The sequence below is a fragment of the Populus alba genome, chromosome 13 (genome assembly GCF_005239225.2).
Source record: "Populus alba chromosome 13, ASM523922v2, whole genome shotgun sequence".
Lineage (NCBI taxonomy): Eukaryota > Viridiplantae > Streptophyta > Magnoliopsida > Malpighiales > Salicaceae > Populus > Populus alba.
The window spans coordinates 5090562-5106430 of NC_133296.1; the positions used below are offsets into that span (position 1 = coordinate 5090562).

Consider the following 15869-nt stretch of genomic DNA (forward strand, 5'->3'; position numbering starts at 1 on the left):
TGTGGAAATAAGAGCTCTAGGATTTCCTCACACAGTTCAAGTTCAATCATTTGACAGGAAATAAGCACTTGAACAGCTATAAGTCGAGTGTTTTCATTTTGAGCTTCATGTCCACGAACTCTTAATGCCATATAAGATAGAAAGAGTACACCTACTGGATTGATTTACATTATAGTGCAAGCTATATCTGCTGGTGCAACTTATTCAGTTGAGGTTAAAGCGATTGTTTTCTAGCCACATGACCTGAAGGAGAAAACAGCATGTTATCATGTTGACTTTCATCCTCTCGTGATGGATCATCCCGGCCCTGAACCTGTCCGGTTGGCCTTTTGCTCTCAGTGAACCATCTCAGTTCCAGCTGAAACCATTCAAGTCGAGTTGTTTGCAGCTTGAAGCTGCATCAATTTCGTCATGGGAATTCAGATCCAGTTTGGTTGTGAAGTAAGACAATCTATACCCTGGTGACATTTTCTCGTTCTCAAATTTAACTGAATCTGCCCTTTTGTTAGTCTGGTCTTGAAAACCATCATCCTCACTCATTCCCTTAAATCTTCCCTCAGCAAAGCTACTGCTTATATTCCCCTTTTCTCCTTGGAGCCCAACACCAATGGATAAATCACTGCAGCTTCTTTCTGCAGAAAATGTTCTCCTTTCTGTCTCATGTCCTATTGAGGTTAGAAACATTTTGTTATGTCTTAGATATTCACCCCACTTGAGTTCAGTTTGCTGCAACGCATGTTCTTCAGTAATCTCTTTTGGCTCTAAGAGAGCATTGCTATTACAGGGCCTCAACCCCATCCCAGTGTTGTGTATTTCTTGCTCCTTTTGTGAACCTTCACAGGAGGTCAGGCAGCTGTCCATTGAACAATCATTGGGCTGGGTCGGTGGTGCTTGTTGTGGGCACAGACCCTGCAGATCATTTATCTCTGAAAATGTGGAATTCAGACATTGAGTAGACACTTTGGACACCAATTCAGAGAGTTGAACTTTGGCAGCTTCAAGCCCCACTGTACCTAAATTTTGCCTTCCAAGGGTTTCCTGGGCTTTCTCTAGCACTGCCTGTAGGTATTTTCCTTGAGCTTCTATACGGAGCTGTAAATGTCTCTGCACCTGTTTCAGTTCAGAACAAATTATCAGAATGTAGCTCATACCATTTTACTATCTTTACAGATACATGATGACAGAAACAAGAGGCCACTGTGCCAAGATAAATTAATGATAGCAATTTGATAGATACTATTTAAGTTCTGTATCTGAAATACCAAGTTAGTCGACTTGAAATAAGGAAATAAAATAAAACAAGTGTGTTGATATATCTTTGAGGTTGAGTGTGGTGTGCTTGAAATATTGTAAATCTGAATTATGAATCTAATGGCCCTCCAGAAATTAATATCTATCGACAAGCAGAGACTTTTCTCGTGTTAAATGAGAATGCTCTCATTCTGGATTCTCCACACTTAGTATTAGCTATGTTTTCGAGAAATATGATTCCCAATTTTATAAAGATGATCATTTGCCTCTCCTCTCTCTCTCTCTCTCTCTCTCTCTCTTTTCTTTGCAATTCATGGATCATGGTTAATGGAGTTTTGCAAGCACAAGAGGCTTATATTATGATATGTGTGTGTGTGTTTAGGAGAGCTTCCCTGCAACAACAAAAAAAGCTGAAATGTAATTATTCAGAAAGTTGTACTGTACCTCAAGCTGTTCATGCAGCCTTCTTTGCACTTCAATTTGCATCTGTAGTGCTTCACTGAAATGTAAGCTTCTGGATTTAAGAATTCTGTCTTAGTGTAAAATAATTTTAAACATGCTTTTCTATATAAGAAAAAGGACAAATGAACATAGAGCAAATGAGCTCGTCGTACTTGTTTGGTTGGGATCCGATGCTTAGATTGTTAATGTTAATGTGAGTTGCATTTGCTTCAGGCATCCTATCTCCCACCACAGCAACGGTACCTGTGTCAAGTTACAAATTTATATTTTGCATAAGAAAATGTGCAATTCTTTAATCTCTGATCAATAGTTCAAAATATTCGGAGAGTAATTTATTGCACTGTCTTCATACCAATTTTGCTGCTCCCAATATTAGCTTGTCCATGAAGGTTCTTGCTGAGTCTGTACTTCTGATAGTGCGAGAGTGGAGTTAGCACCATATTATTGTGTGAATCCAAACAAATTCAAAACTCAAATACTATAGCATTCTCTAGCTAAATTAGAGCGAGAGAGAGAGAGAGAAGAGATTTGGCAATTTCAATTCTTAAGGAAAAACAATTGTTTCATACGTGGTATTATTTTTCGAGCTCTGTCTAATGAAGGGTAATTTTTACTACTATTTGCAGAGTTTTTGCTCTTTCATGCTCAGGCCTCTTTGGGTTTCTACTTGTTACTATTCAAACTCCAAAGCACAAGATTTTCTAGCTTCTTTGTCAGTCAACAGGAATGAAGCATCGATCTATGGAGTTTTTCTATTACAAAATTATGCAAATAAAGAAAAATAATAAACAGTGGAACCACCAGATTGTCATGCTCCAACTCTTAACAATAGAAAGGCTGGTATTCTTTTGATGTCCCCAAGCTTGGCTAGATGGTTAAATCTTAGAGGGCCTTGATGCTACTTAAAAAACATTTAAAAGCAGCTATAAATTGGCTGGTGTCAGATATATTTCCACAATGCTCAGATAGTGTAATGGTTTACCTGAAGATGACTCTTTAGGTGGTAGAGGGTAAGTCCAGGAATTCCCATAAGTTTCATGACTGTTTTCGGAGTGGCCTCTGAAAATATAAAAGAAGAACGTTTGAGAATGCTGAATTTCACTAGTCTATTTGTTGCTGGGTTTTTTAACCTTTTTGTATACTCACTGTCTGCTCCTCCAAGCTGATTGACTGCTTCTATGAACCGCTCGTGAAGATCTTGTGTCCACTTTAGTCTAGGCTTTGCATCAGTTGAGAGGACAAGTCCAGAATCTCCAGGGCCATTCCCTCCTTGCAGGAACAGATGTCTTTCTGGAGGGATTGCCATTCTTGAAGAAGAGTGGATGCTCTTTCCTTGATGCTGGTGATGATGGTACATTTCTATATCTCCTATAAATCCAATTCAAGTTTAGCTTGCTATAGCAGCACTGGCAGGGTAACTATTGTGGACAAGATCAGTAGTGTATTTACCTGATATCTTCTCGCTCTCTCAGCCTGATCTTCTATCCCCTAAAATGTTGAACTTGATTACGCGATGTTCTTCAGGTAAAATCCCACATCAGATCCTTCCAAGTATGATTTTCTGCAACTACTCTTGGTTATCTCCTTCAGCTAATGCTCACACCCGGATATTTTGTTTTGCAAGTGCTCTGGCTTATCTCCTATCTCCTTCAGCTAGTGCTCACAAACCAAAGGTCCGCTGAAGCATGCTTTTATAAAGCAAATTGGGGTGGAGGGTGTGGGCTAGCGAGGCATAGAATCTTGGACAGAGCCAACAGTACACCCGGTCCAATCCAATATTTAACACAGTGGGGCCTCTCCTAGAATTCCACTTTCTATTCTAAGACAGTGCTATCTATTTGAATTCCTCTGCACATTTAACTCTCCAAAACATGTTAACGACTTGCATTAGATACCAGAATTGATCCCACCAGAGGTTTTTTCGTTGTGTGCATTCGAATTCGTCTGTCTGTGAAAAGCAAGAATCTTATTCCCGGGTATGAGAAGAATTTTTCTGACTTGGATTAGGGGAATCCAAATCTATGTTGTCTTGAGACCTTCTTTGCCCGTTCATTCTCATTGAAGATTCTCAGATTTCTGATATCCTTGTCCCTCACCTTGCTCCCAGGTCGTTTTTTCAGTTGTCAATGCATGTTACGGGGCTAATCTTATTATAAACGATGTCTAATTGGATGTTATCCACGCTGAAGTGAGTAGATGGAGACACAAAACCTTGTTTTATTGCGGTTTATTTGAAGAATGTAGAGGAAGATTCTTTTGACTGGAGCACCTGGAAACTTTGGAATTAGATACAAACAAGAAAAAGGAAAATAAATGGTGGAAAGATGCTTGTCCTTGGACATTGATTGAAGGCAAGGAATGGAATAAGGAATACATTCTCTATTGTCTCCTTCAGTAAGTTTGGTACTTATTCAGCCCACAGTATAAAATAGATGAGGGCCCCAGCTCCTTTACATTCTTCAATTTGCGCAAGACAGCCGGCCCCCCACCGACGAATCCTAAGCACCTGGGACCGAATAGAAAGCAAAAAAAAGAAGGATTGTACTTTCTTCCTTACTTGCATTTGGTGAAGGACATGGCCCTTCTTTCCCTGTAGATAACCGCTTGCCCTTGACTCTGCCTTCATTTTCCAGATTCTCTTGTATGAATCTATACAACTCTTAAATTGCTCTCTTTTATTGATAGTATTGTTTTTGTTTAATTATCTTACATACGTTTTCTGTTTGAGTTTTAATAAAGTGTTCTTAAGTATCCATACATTTATACAGATTTGTGTCATTCGATCGTTTACAAACAGATGAGTTCATGCATGACACTCCTTGTATAATTTTTCACACACGATATATGGAATATCACACAACTTAACTCACACTGTCTCACATTCCCTCTTACTTCTGAACAATCTTGAACAAACAAACATTAAATTTACCTTCTACCATGTGTCTGCATGTACAAATAGAGCAGATACTAGAAGGGAAGAAACTGGAGTAGCAAAGTGTTTCAAGTCAATTAGCTCCATTCACATTTTAAGGGAAGGAAATGGGGTAGCAGACAGACTAGCAAAGCAAAGCTTAGAAAGAACTGGTGAACTTGTAGCTTGGTTGTAGTTTTTGCATCATTTTATTCTCTTCCTTCCGTTTAAGCCACTCTCTTGGTAGCTGTTTTATCTTGATGAAGTCTTTCGATTTCCATCAAAAAGAAAGAAAGAAAAAGAAAAAGAAAAATAGATGCTTTGGCATGCATCTTGCTTGAAAATGTACTAGGCATATAAAGCTCGACTTGGTCTTATCATAGCTGCTTGAAGAAAACAGATATCTGCAAACCACATACATGGTCAACTGCTATTTTAAACTCGTGTAAAATAATCTGATTTGTTTCTGGATTTCCATTTGTGAAAGCTGTGCATGTGTCAACTGCATGTTCTTTATGCTTATGCTGTTCCATTGCATTGCAATGAAGGATCTGTTCTTGAGATGATCATCAGGAATTATACCATACCTCTTTAAAAATATTATCTATATGATCAACTGCTAATGCAGAATAAATTCGTATATTAAGTCATGGAGAACAGATCCACCAACTTACCACTCGATACGGAAATAAAATTTATTCATTAATGTGGACATTTCTGATATGCAGATACCCATTTGATGAGCATACGAGAGATGCATGAAACAACGATTGCCAATTGATGGAAATTATAAGAGGTGACTTAATAGTAACGTAAATAAAATTTGTATTCCTTGAACAAAATCTTCACATTAGTTCCAATTGGCCTATTTAGGAAGATCACTTGATTCTGATTTGTGGGGATATTTTATGCAGTTTGGAGAGAATCTGTTGAAAAACCTTGATGTAAAGTACTAAAGTAGAATTCCTAAATAGTGTGCTGGCATGTGGATAGGAATATAATGCACAAGAGGCATGGTAGTGTACAAATGCAAGCTGCAAAATTAAGTTGCCTGTAATGAATGAAATTAGTTTCACCAACTGTGTGTGAATTTTGCTAGGATTGTGTTGATATTACGAATTTCTAGCAAGAATGCAAGCCAGTTGACATCTCCCTACCCAATGGTATAAGCATCATCATTGTGTGTGAATTAGCTGCACATTCTTTTCTGATATTTCCCACAGCAAGAACAACTAACATGTAACATGACAAGTAAAAGCTGCTTATTTTTATCTTAATCCCTGATAGCTAATAAACTGAAAATATACAAATCCATGCACATAACCCTGTTTAATTGTGTTGGTTATTTGAAAAACAGTGAATCCAGTAGTTGTATTGTACTGTGTAGAGAATCTTGTTCATCAAAAAGCTCATAAGAGTTAAGAGTATCTTAGGTTTCTTTACATTATAATGCTAAGTATGCACTGTGCTTAATCATTGATGTGGTGCGTTCTTGCTGCAAGAGGTAACATTCTAAAGTGTCAATGCCTAGCTGTAAACAGAATAAATCATTTCTTGTCTCAGGGGTGACCTAGCTTTCCCATAATGGGACATGTGATGATGTTGCCCAAATGCCCTTGTTAGCTGTTAGTATTACTAATGCTATGCGGCCATCCTCGTCAAGAAACCAGAGATGGCGGTCTGGTTTTTTTAACAGTGCAAGAGAATGCCTAACGTTTACTCTGTTATCTACTGCTTTCACCTCCCTCTCCCTGAGAATGATGTTCCCCACCACTTTGCAAGAGAGGACTAGGATTTCTTGTTCTTCCTTGTACTTGCAATGCCTTTTTATGGATTCTATATTACCACAGAACTTTACTTTTGAGGACAAGGAGGAGCCGAAAAATAAAAAAAACGCATCAGAGAATAGAGAATCACATTTAAGGACTGGTCAATCATGAGCGACTTACACATGCAAGACGTTGATTGGTTGTATTTTGTTGACCACAGATGCTATTGCATTGGATGAAACAAGAAAGTGAGAAATGACCACGGAATGTATTCCTTGTGGAAAAAGCAGGGTGAGGAAGGATAAAGCTGCTAAAGATTCCAAGATGGGAATGTTAGAATCTTAACTCAAACTAAAGCCAATGAGTCATATTCTCAAGTCAAGAATTTAGTTATTCCCTTCTACCCAAAGCCACAAAAAATGGGTTCCCACCCATCTTTTCCCACTTTAGCTAAATCTTTAGTTTGATGCCTCTCTGCGTTCATCATTATTGTTGTGTCCTTGTAAGCTCAGAATATTGCCATGTTTAGAGATTTGCTTAGGTTTATTTGAGATATGTCCTGCCTGAACACCATCCTTTTTAGCAATAGACAGACAGGAACAACTAGTTTCAGGCCATGTTCTGTAAGGTTGTCCCTATCACTCGAGTAGCTTCAAAGAATCAATTCAACCCAAAAACTTAAATGGTTAAGTAGAGAGTCCACGTCCTCCATTCTTACATGTGCATTGCTTGATTTCGCATCTTGATAAGATAGTCCTGTTTAATCTCAGATATATATGTGATTAGCATGGTTCTTACCATTAAGATTTGAAATCAATGGCATGCGATGGAGCCTCGGCCTCCCTGCACGGAGAGGTCACCTGCTCCGGTAGCCTAGGCCTCCCTGTCCTCTCACGAAAATATTTGCTGCATGTAACAGCTAAGAGATGTCGAATAACAAATAGATACGATTGTCACAAGTGCAAATGGATATGCTGTTTTCGCATCAAAGCATAGCCTTTTCAAGTGAATGTGACTTTGATTTCAGAATTTCTTGACAAACTTGTTTTTATCCCTTGTTTCAACAATGAACAGAGTCTGTACGAAATGCTAAAAAGTAGTAAAATTTAGTGTTGATTGAAATGCCAGAGCTGTCAATTCCTAAGCAATTGCGATTTTCAACTTTTTATTCCAGATACACAATACTCAGATAGATTTTGTTGAGGCCTTGAGTTCCTCCCTGTCCCTAATTTACGACCTCCTCCTCTTAATTAGAATTTTAACCCACCATTTTTCTATTACAAGTTTCAAATATTAACCCTTTGGGTTATTGGCATTGAGATGATTTATTTATTTATTTTACTAAAAGGATTTTATTATTATTATTTTTTAATTTCATCCTTGATCAATTTATTTATTTTTATTTAATTTTATTTTTAACTTTATTATTTAATATTAAGTTGTTTTATAAATTATGTTTTGTAATTTTATTTTTAATCATGGATTTAGTTTTTTTCCCCTAAATCTCAACCTTCAAATTTAGATTTGTTAGAAGTGAGGTTTCATATTTTTTTTTACTTGTTTTCTATGAATTTATCCCAATCTTATTACTTTGATAATAGGTTTAACATATTAACTCAAGTTGAATTATATCTTTTTTTGTTTGATTTTTGTAATTAATTTTTTATTATTTCATCATTCTATATTAGAATTCTTAAAAGTTGGGCTTCTTTTTATTTATTTTTATTTGGATTTTCTCAATTTCATGATCTAAATCATGAATTTAATAAGTTGACTCTATTCATTTCTTTGGGGCCATTTTTAATTGAATATTTTTTTAATTGGGATTCATAATTCATTTCAATTTTTTTTTTATGTGGAGTTATCCTGATATAATAACTTAGGTCGTAGTTTAGCAGGTTGGGCATGGTTGATTTTGTTTATTTTTCTAGATTCTTTAATTGATTTTTTTTAAAATTTCACCATCTAACAACTCATTTTTTTTAATTTATAATTTAATTTATATTTTTTGAAAATTAAGCTTCATAATTATTTTTTTATTTGGAGTTTTCCTAGTCTCATGGATTTTTTTTTTAATTTCAACATTTAACATTGGTTTTGTTGGAAATGAAGCTTTATAATTTTTTATTTATTTTTTTATGAAGTTAACTCAATCTTATGACCTAGGTCGTAAGTTGACTTAGGTTGTTTTTTGTTATTTTTTTTAATTAATTTTTTTTAGTTTCATCATTCAACATTGAGTTGATTGAGAATTGGGTTTCATAATTTTTTTTTCTTAATTTATTTTCTATTGAGTTATTCTAATCTCATGAATATGGTTGCATGTTAAGCAGGTAATTAACCCAGATTGGCTCGGGTAATTTTTTTAATTTGTCTTTCAATATTGAGTTAATTAGGAATTGATCTTCATAATTTATTTTGATATACTTTTTATGAGGTTACTATGGTCTCATTATCTAGATCGTAGATTTGACAGATTAATCCAGGTTATTCTAATATATTAATATCTCAATATTTGAAAATAAATAATTTAATATGTTTCCGTATTAATATTTTTTAAAAAATACAATCCAATATGCATAATATTTTAAGTCCATGATTAATTTTTTTATCTGAAAACATGTTAATAATGTTTGGATATTTTCTTAAATTAAAAAAATTTAATCTAACATGAAGCGCAACGTGCGCAACGATCTAGTTTTTATTTTACTAAAATGATATCATTACAAGAAATATTTTTTTTATTATTAAAATGATATCATTACTGATTTGACTCACAGCAACTCAACCCTATCACCATGCATTGCTGTTGATCTATCATCAGAAGGGAAATCAATACGAGTCATGGTGAAGGGATATAAAGAATTTAAGATAAGTTGAAAATTATACCCCCCCAAAGTATATATCTAACGTGATTATTAAGCTGAAGAGGAATATAATCACATTAATCAACTACAGTTTGTAGCTTATCCTAGCAAATTGATCGAATGCTACTTCGAGGAGGAGTCTTTCAACCCACATAGAAGGCTTAATTAGCACTCTTTTCCTCTACTTTTTCAAGAAGAAGTTGTGAATTTGAGGAAATGATCAGTAATTTGCATGGCTAATTTCATTTCATATGAAGGATCTTGTTACAGCAGCCTTTGAACGAGCCACAGAGAGGGCATATATTTTCTCTTCTCTCTTGCATGTGAACATGGATCAGCATAATAATCAATTCGTAACCCCACTTGACCTTGAGAGAACACAGAGGGCATATATTTACTCATATTTTCTTTCTTCTGGTTATGTCATAAACTGAATAATTGATTAGCTAGGAATCTCTGTAACCTTAATTACTCATTCTCGAAGGGTTGGTTCTGTTCCCTTGATATATACAGGGCCAAGCAGTACTTGTCTCTTTTAAATACTAAATAACTATGTTTAAATAACAACACATTAGATTAATCCGGATTAACCATGGTTAACTTGTGAAACCCGTGAATTGAGGCATAAGAACATAAAAACCTCATGGAACCTATACTAGAACAAATCAAGTCAATCCTAATAAATCAAATATTGAAGGTAAAAAAAAAAAAAAAAAAAAAACTAAATCTAAAAAACAAAACCCAAAAAAAAAAAAAGACATGAGCAAACCTAAAAATGGTCAGTGCCATACCGCGGGCTAGCAAAAATTCGACCGTATGTATAAAAAAAGTTAAGGCAGCGTAAATGTTTCTAGAAAAAATAAAAAACATATTAGAGATGAGTTATTGAGTCATCTTCTAATCAAGAAATATGAAAAAAGGAAACCCTAATTTAATTATATAAAAAACCAAGAAAACCCTAGTTAATTTTCTAAGCATGAGTTAATCCTCCAAATCCAAAGCCTGTGAAATCTTAGAAACTCTAATTTAATAATACAAAAAACAAAGCAAACCTAAACGGGCCTAAATAAAAGGATGATGAATTTGAAAACAATTTTTAATTTGAAAAAATTAATTTAAATAAAAGAAATGCATTTAAAATTAGAGGGACTAAATCTCAAGAAACAATAAATTGAAAGGTTCTTGTAATTTTTTTTCTAAGGCAGCATGCCATTCAAGATGAAGAGAGAGGAAAATGAAAAAAAAAAAAACCAAATTGGCGTTGAGCCAATTAGCATTACAATACACATGTCACCCTTACAAGTAGTCACCGCCAAAACAAATTGAAAAACACCCTAGAAGGCTATTTTTGACAATCATAAACCGCAATACATGCTGCTTGAATGCAGCGAGGCAGCTTACATGCTGGTGCATTTCGAAGCATGCGCCAACTATTTTTTTTTAATTTTTTATATTAATAAAATATTAACTTGCCCCTAATACCACATGACAATTAAAAAAAAAACACCAAGAAGAAAGTCCTACTAAGCCTATGAAAAGAAGGTTATAATTTTTCAAAATCCAGGGTTATATAGTTATTATAATATGCTTAAAAAATTAAAAATTCTGATGAGCCCCTAGATTTAAGCTAACAAACTTTTTGCCTTTAAAGGCATTTAAGTAATTTCAATCAATAATGATTTATAAACCCCATGAAAAGACCTAATTATCCCGTATAAAAAGCATTGTATTTTTGGGTTAGAAGGGTAAACTTGTCCATTACCCACTATTACAACGAATAATGATTTCTCTCTTGTGCAACATAAACTTTACCCGCGCAGCTTAGTTTCTGTTAATTTTATCACCAGATGTTAACTTTACCAGTTTCCTCTGGTATAAAATCTGATACATAGAACATGCATGCATGCATGCATGTTGCACAACTCATTTCATGCATATGCGGACGCGTGCACCATGCTTTTTAGCAGAAAGCAGATTCTACAACTCTTTCCAGCAACAATACACCAGCTAGCTTCCATTCCATTGACAAATCAACTCTAAGCTATACGCATATGTTGCCTCCCTAGCCATGCATGGACTTGCTTCAATAATTGTGTGCCATGAAGAACTAATATCATGCATCAAATCATTCAGAGATCCCATGGTAGTTACACATGGCATGCATACCTATATAGGACAATGAAAGGGCTTCCTTTAGAAAAGTCACTCTTCCCAGACCATCCATTTCATGGTAGCATTCCTAGTAGAGTTCTCATGATAAGCACTAGATCCCCTTTCTCTCCCCTCCTCTTTACTTTTTTTTTGGAAGATTAATGTGGATGTCTGAACCAGCTTACGTGTATCTCAATTAATTCTATGAATTCTGAAGTTAACGACTATGTAAGCCTTTAATGGTCCTGAAATTTGTGAGACTCGAAAGCAAATCTAGAACCTAACTAGTTAAGCTATATCTTTCACAATTTTCTTCTCTTTTACTTTCCATCAAGTGTCGTCGAGGAGGAGTCAATATCATGCATGTATGCATATATTCTCAGCCATTTTCATCTGTGGGCTGTGCCCAAGTTGTTGACATGATATACACTAGCTAGGATCGGTGCACTCTAGGTTTTTGTGGTCCAGTTGCTTATCTCTGATCTTAAGATCCGCCTCTGCGTCCATTCCTTTCTATTTAAAAAGGGGTGTGCACAAATCCAGCGTTTCAAGTGCATATCGTGTTGCCCTACTAGGCAAGAATATCCAGGGAGAAAAAGATGGAAGCCACAGTGGCTATCTACTTAGCTAGCTAGACATGTTTGATATCTAAAATATTTCTATTAACACAATATAATGGTTTCGGTCTAACCTTTTTCTTTTTTCTCTTTTTTCAAATGTCGCAATTAGGTCCAGCATTGCCTTGGTCCTTTGAGATTGAAAAAGGTGGCGTTGTTGCTGTGTAGAAAGAGCAGTGGATCGTTCACATATTGTGGAGGCGACCATGGATGGTGAAAGCTTCAATATAACGAGTGATTAAGGGTGTGTTTGGTACATGGTCCACATGTTTTTGTAAAAGTATATTACGATTGAGAAATTTAGGCGAGTTTGGATTGCAAAATACGATACTTTTTAGTGGTTTTTTTACTCAGCAGAAGCATGTAAAAATAGTTCAAAAACATCTCTGTATAAGTATGTCCGGATTTTTAAGCGATTGTTTGAAAATTGATACGTTTCTAAACTACTTATAACTAATTCTGATTAAAAAAAATTAAAAATAAAGAACTCTGAAAAAGAGTCCCAGCTATTATTATAATTATTTTATTTTATTGAGTTTTATATTAAATTAAAAAAAAAAAAAAAAAACCATCACCGATGAACTCCATCTTCAAGAAGAACATATTGATAACAAATTTGGTATTTTTAGTGCTTGGGGTGTGGACGATCAAACATTCTCTCAACTTGATATTTTTCGATGATTTTCTTTTACTTCTCAACCTTAAGGATTAAAAAAAACCAATATAAAGTTTTGGATTAAAAAAATAAAATTTAAAAACTAAATGGACTAAAAAGAATGAAAAGAAAAGTGGTGGATTAAAGAGAACTTTTTTATAAAAAGTTGTTATTGGCCATTTGGTTTCTCTGTTTGTTATACTTTAGTCCTTTGTCTTGTAATTTTTACTTTTAATTACAAATTATAAGAAATTGATCATTAATTTGGCTATATTAAGATGCAATCAAGCGAGAAAAAATATGAGTAGTGCATTATGTCAATGTCTATACTGAATGAACCATGAAACTAACTGTAAGAAAAAAAAAAAAAAAACAAAGGCATGCTGTTTTAGTTTTTTGTATAATTTCCGTAATAACAATTATTTTAGCACCCTTTTTTTTTCTTCTTCTAAAAACACTTTTAGTTTAGCAATAGCAATCATTGTGGGTTATTCCCTAAAATTACTTATTTTTCTTTTTAAAATGAAAATAAAAAAATAAAATAAAAGTTGGCAATATAGAGAAAGTAGGTAGAGGAAGATTTTAAAAATAAATAAAAATCAAGCTGTAATTTTGAAGGAAATTTGAAACTTAATTATACCCCATTATACCTAAAGATTGAAGAAAAAATACAAATTTAAGGTTAAATTAATTGATTATTGAACGAATTTGTATAAAAATTAAGTCTGAATATATAATTAAATTTGTAATAGGCCAATTTGATTTAGTCATGGGTCAAATTAAAAATTTAATTATGTTTAGGAATTATTTTGGGTTCAATTAAAGGATTTAATTAGGTGCAAGGACTTGATTATAATTTAAATGAGTCATATTAATTTTATTACAGGTTTAATTGGTGAAAACTTAATTAAGTTTGGAAACCCAAATTAGGCTTAATTGAGAAAATTAAAATTTTAGGACACCAAATTTAATTTTTACCAAGTTAATTAATTGAATTCATGGGGAAAATTACAATAAAATTAAAGTTTTAGGGTCAATTAGGGGTTAAATTAAAAAACTTCAAAGACAAGGATCAATCTACAAAAGACGCTGAATTATAGGGGCTTAATTGATTGGAACTGGGGTGAAATTGATAAAATTAAAAGTTTAATGGTTGATTAGAAGCTAAATTAAAGAAATTCGAGATCAGGGACCAAAAAGAAAAAGGCGTCGAAATTCAGGGTCAAAATTGAAGTTTTCCTTGGACTAAATTGCATTAAATCAACAATTTAGAGTCAATTATGAGTGCAATTAAAATAAATTAAAAGTTAGAGGACTAAATTGAACTTTGGCTAAAATCCCTAATTCAAGATAAAAACAACACCATTTTGAATTAAAAAAAAAAGAACCAAACGGCACATCATCTAATATTATTTATTGTCTTTTTCAGTGTTTGCTCGAAAAGTTGTTCGGGTGGTTAATTTTCATATAATAATTAAGAGACACTGAGCTAATCTCTTTGCATAGAAAATACACTGAGAATATATATCTTTTTTCTACTTTAAAAAAAATGCATTTTTTTATCTTTTTGATTTGTATGTTTGTCATTTGAGCATTCAAAATTCAATTAATAACTCTAATATCGGAGTGTCTCGTGTTCCTCTAGGAACTTGTTTCACATATACAACTTTAGGCCAGAAACTCATTAGCTAAAGAAAGTCCACTCTTTGTAAAGTTTTTATATGATTTCATTAGTTCCATTTTATTATTATTCATATTTGTTATCCTTGCTAGCACTTCAATTTCACACACACACACACCCCTTGATTTTCCCTTTCACAGTTCTTTATCACTTATCTTTTTATTAATGACTCAATTGTGCATGTTTCACCTTTTATACTTATTGATGTCTTAAGACAACTTTTCTTCCCCTATTGTCTTCATTCACGAACCCTTAAAACCAATTGTTTTTTAGTTGTTGTTCCTATATTATTATGCGACCAACATTAGAACATGAGGAACTAACTAGTTATTGTCTAAATTAAGTCACAATAAGTAAAAACCTCGCAATAAATAATAATATAATAACTTTTGCACTTTAAATAACTTTTTGATAATACAATTGCAATGTAATATTCTTAATTTTCTAATAAAATCAATTTAATTATCTATTAGTTTTGTACCTTTTTCTTAAATAACAAACAAATTTTTATGCAATGAATATTACACATTCAATGCATGTACCAAAATTACCCGTGATTATTTAAATATAAAGAAGATGTGGAAAGGAAAAGATAATTCTGAAATTAAAAACAAAAAAAGCTTAAACTTCTTTTTTTTTTTTTTCTTGTGGAGCAAGATTCAGTGCACTATAATTGCTGTGTAAATTGGTTTTTTTATATTTATATTTTTATTACATAGTAAAATTACTAATGTAACTTTTAAAACAAACAAAAAATAACTTAGGGGAAAATGGTGTTTTTGGTTTTTTTTTTTTTGGTAATGTATAATTACTTGCCTATCTTTGTAATTTTTTTTTCTTCAACTTGGGTCTAGAAGTATCTTTATTATTTTAAATTGGCTTTTCTATAATTATCAATTAGAGATAAGGGCAATTGGATCTTTTGAATATATATATATATATATATATATATATATATATATATATATATAGAGAGAGAGAGAGAGAGAGAGAGAGTTGTTGGTAGAGTTGGGTGACGCATTCGGGCTACTCTAGTGATCAAACACTATTTTTCACAATGGTATATAGAGTGTTGTATTAAGATCTTTATAGTGGTTGTGTGTGTGGTGGTGATGGATGAATGGTTTCGTTCTAATAGACTGTTTTTTTTTTCTCTTTTTTTCTCTCTCGCCTCTCTTTGGCAAAGTATGGCAAAATACAAAAATTTCATTTCATTTGTTTTATGTAGATAAATTAGTTCTTATTCTTTTGATTTTTATATATTTTGTTTTTTAATCTTTTATAGGTTAGTTGTTTTTTTTTTTTTTTTAATTTCACACTTTATCATTTGACTTCATTTAGTTTTTATTTCAAATTTGGTCTTTATTTTTTTTTTCTATTTAGTTACTTTTTTTTTTAATCTTTCATAGTTTTTTTTTTTTTTCAATTTCACCTCTTATCATTTGATTTTATTTATTTTTTTATTTAAATTTGGTTTTTATTATTTTGATTGTTAGTTATTTTAT

At 33.1% G+C, this 15869-nt stretch overlaps 1 protein-coding gene across 3 annotated transcripts; it reads right to left on the reverse strand.

Moving 5' to 3' along the window:
* Positions 1-90: 90 nt before the first annotated feature.
* On the reverse strand, positions 91-3390 carry LOC118036402 (myb-related protein 2). Of its 3 annotated transcripts, none has more exons than XM_035042082.2 (7): positions 3163-3390; positions 2860-3081; positions 2696-2772; positions 2066-2123; positions 1866-1956; positions 1696-1750; positions 91-1110 (listed from the first exon to the last, which is right to left on the reverse strand). In XM_035042082.2, exons 2-7 carry the CDS (start codon positions 3068-3070, stop codon positions 349-351), a joined length of 1254 nt encoding a protein of 417 aa, XP_034897973.1. In that variant the 5' UTR covers positions 3071-3081; positions 3163-3390; the 3' UTR covers positions 91-348. The 3 variants fall into 3 exon arrangements, with proteins under 3 accessions (XP_034897973.1, XP_034897971.1, XP_034897970.1); XM_035042080.2 differs by having other exon boundaries at positions 1696-1762; XM_035042079.2 differs by having other exon boundaries at positions 1696-1765.
* Between the last annotated feature and the right edge of the window lie 12479 nt (positions 3391-15869).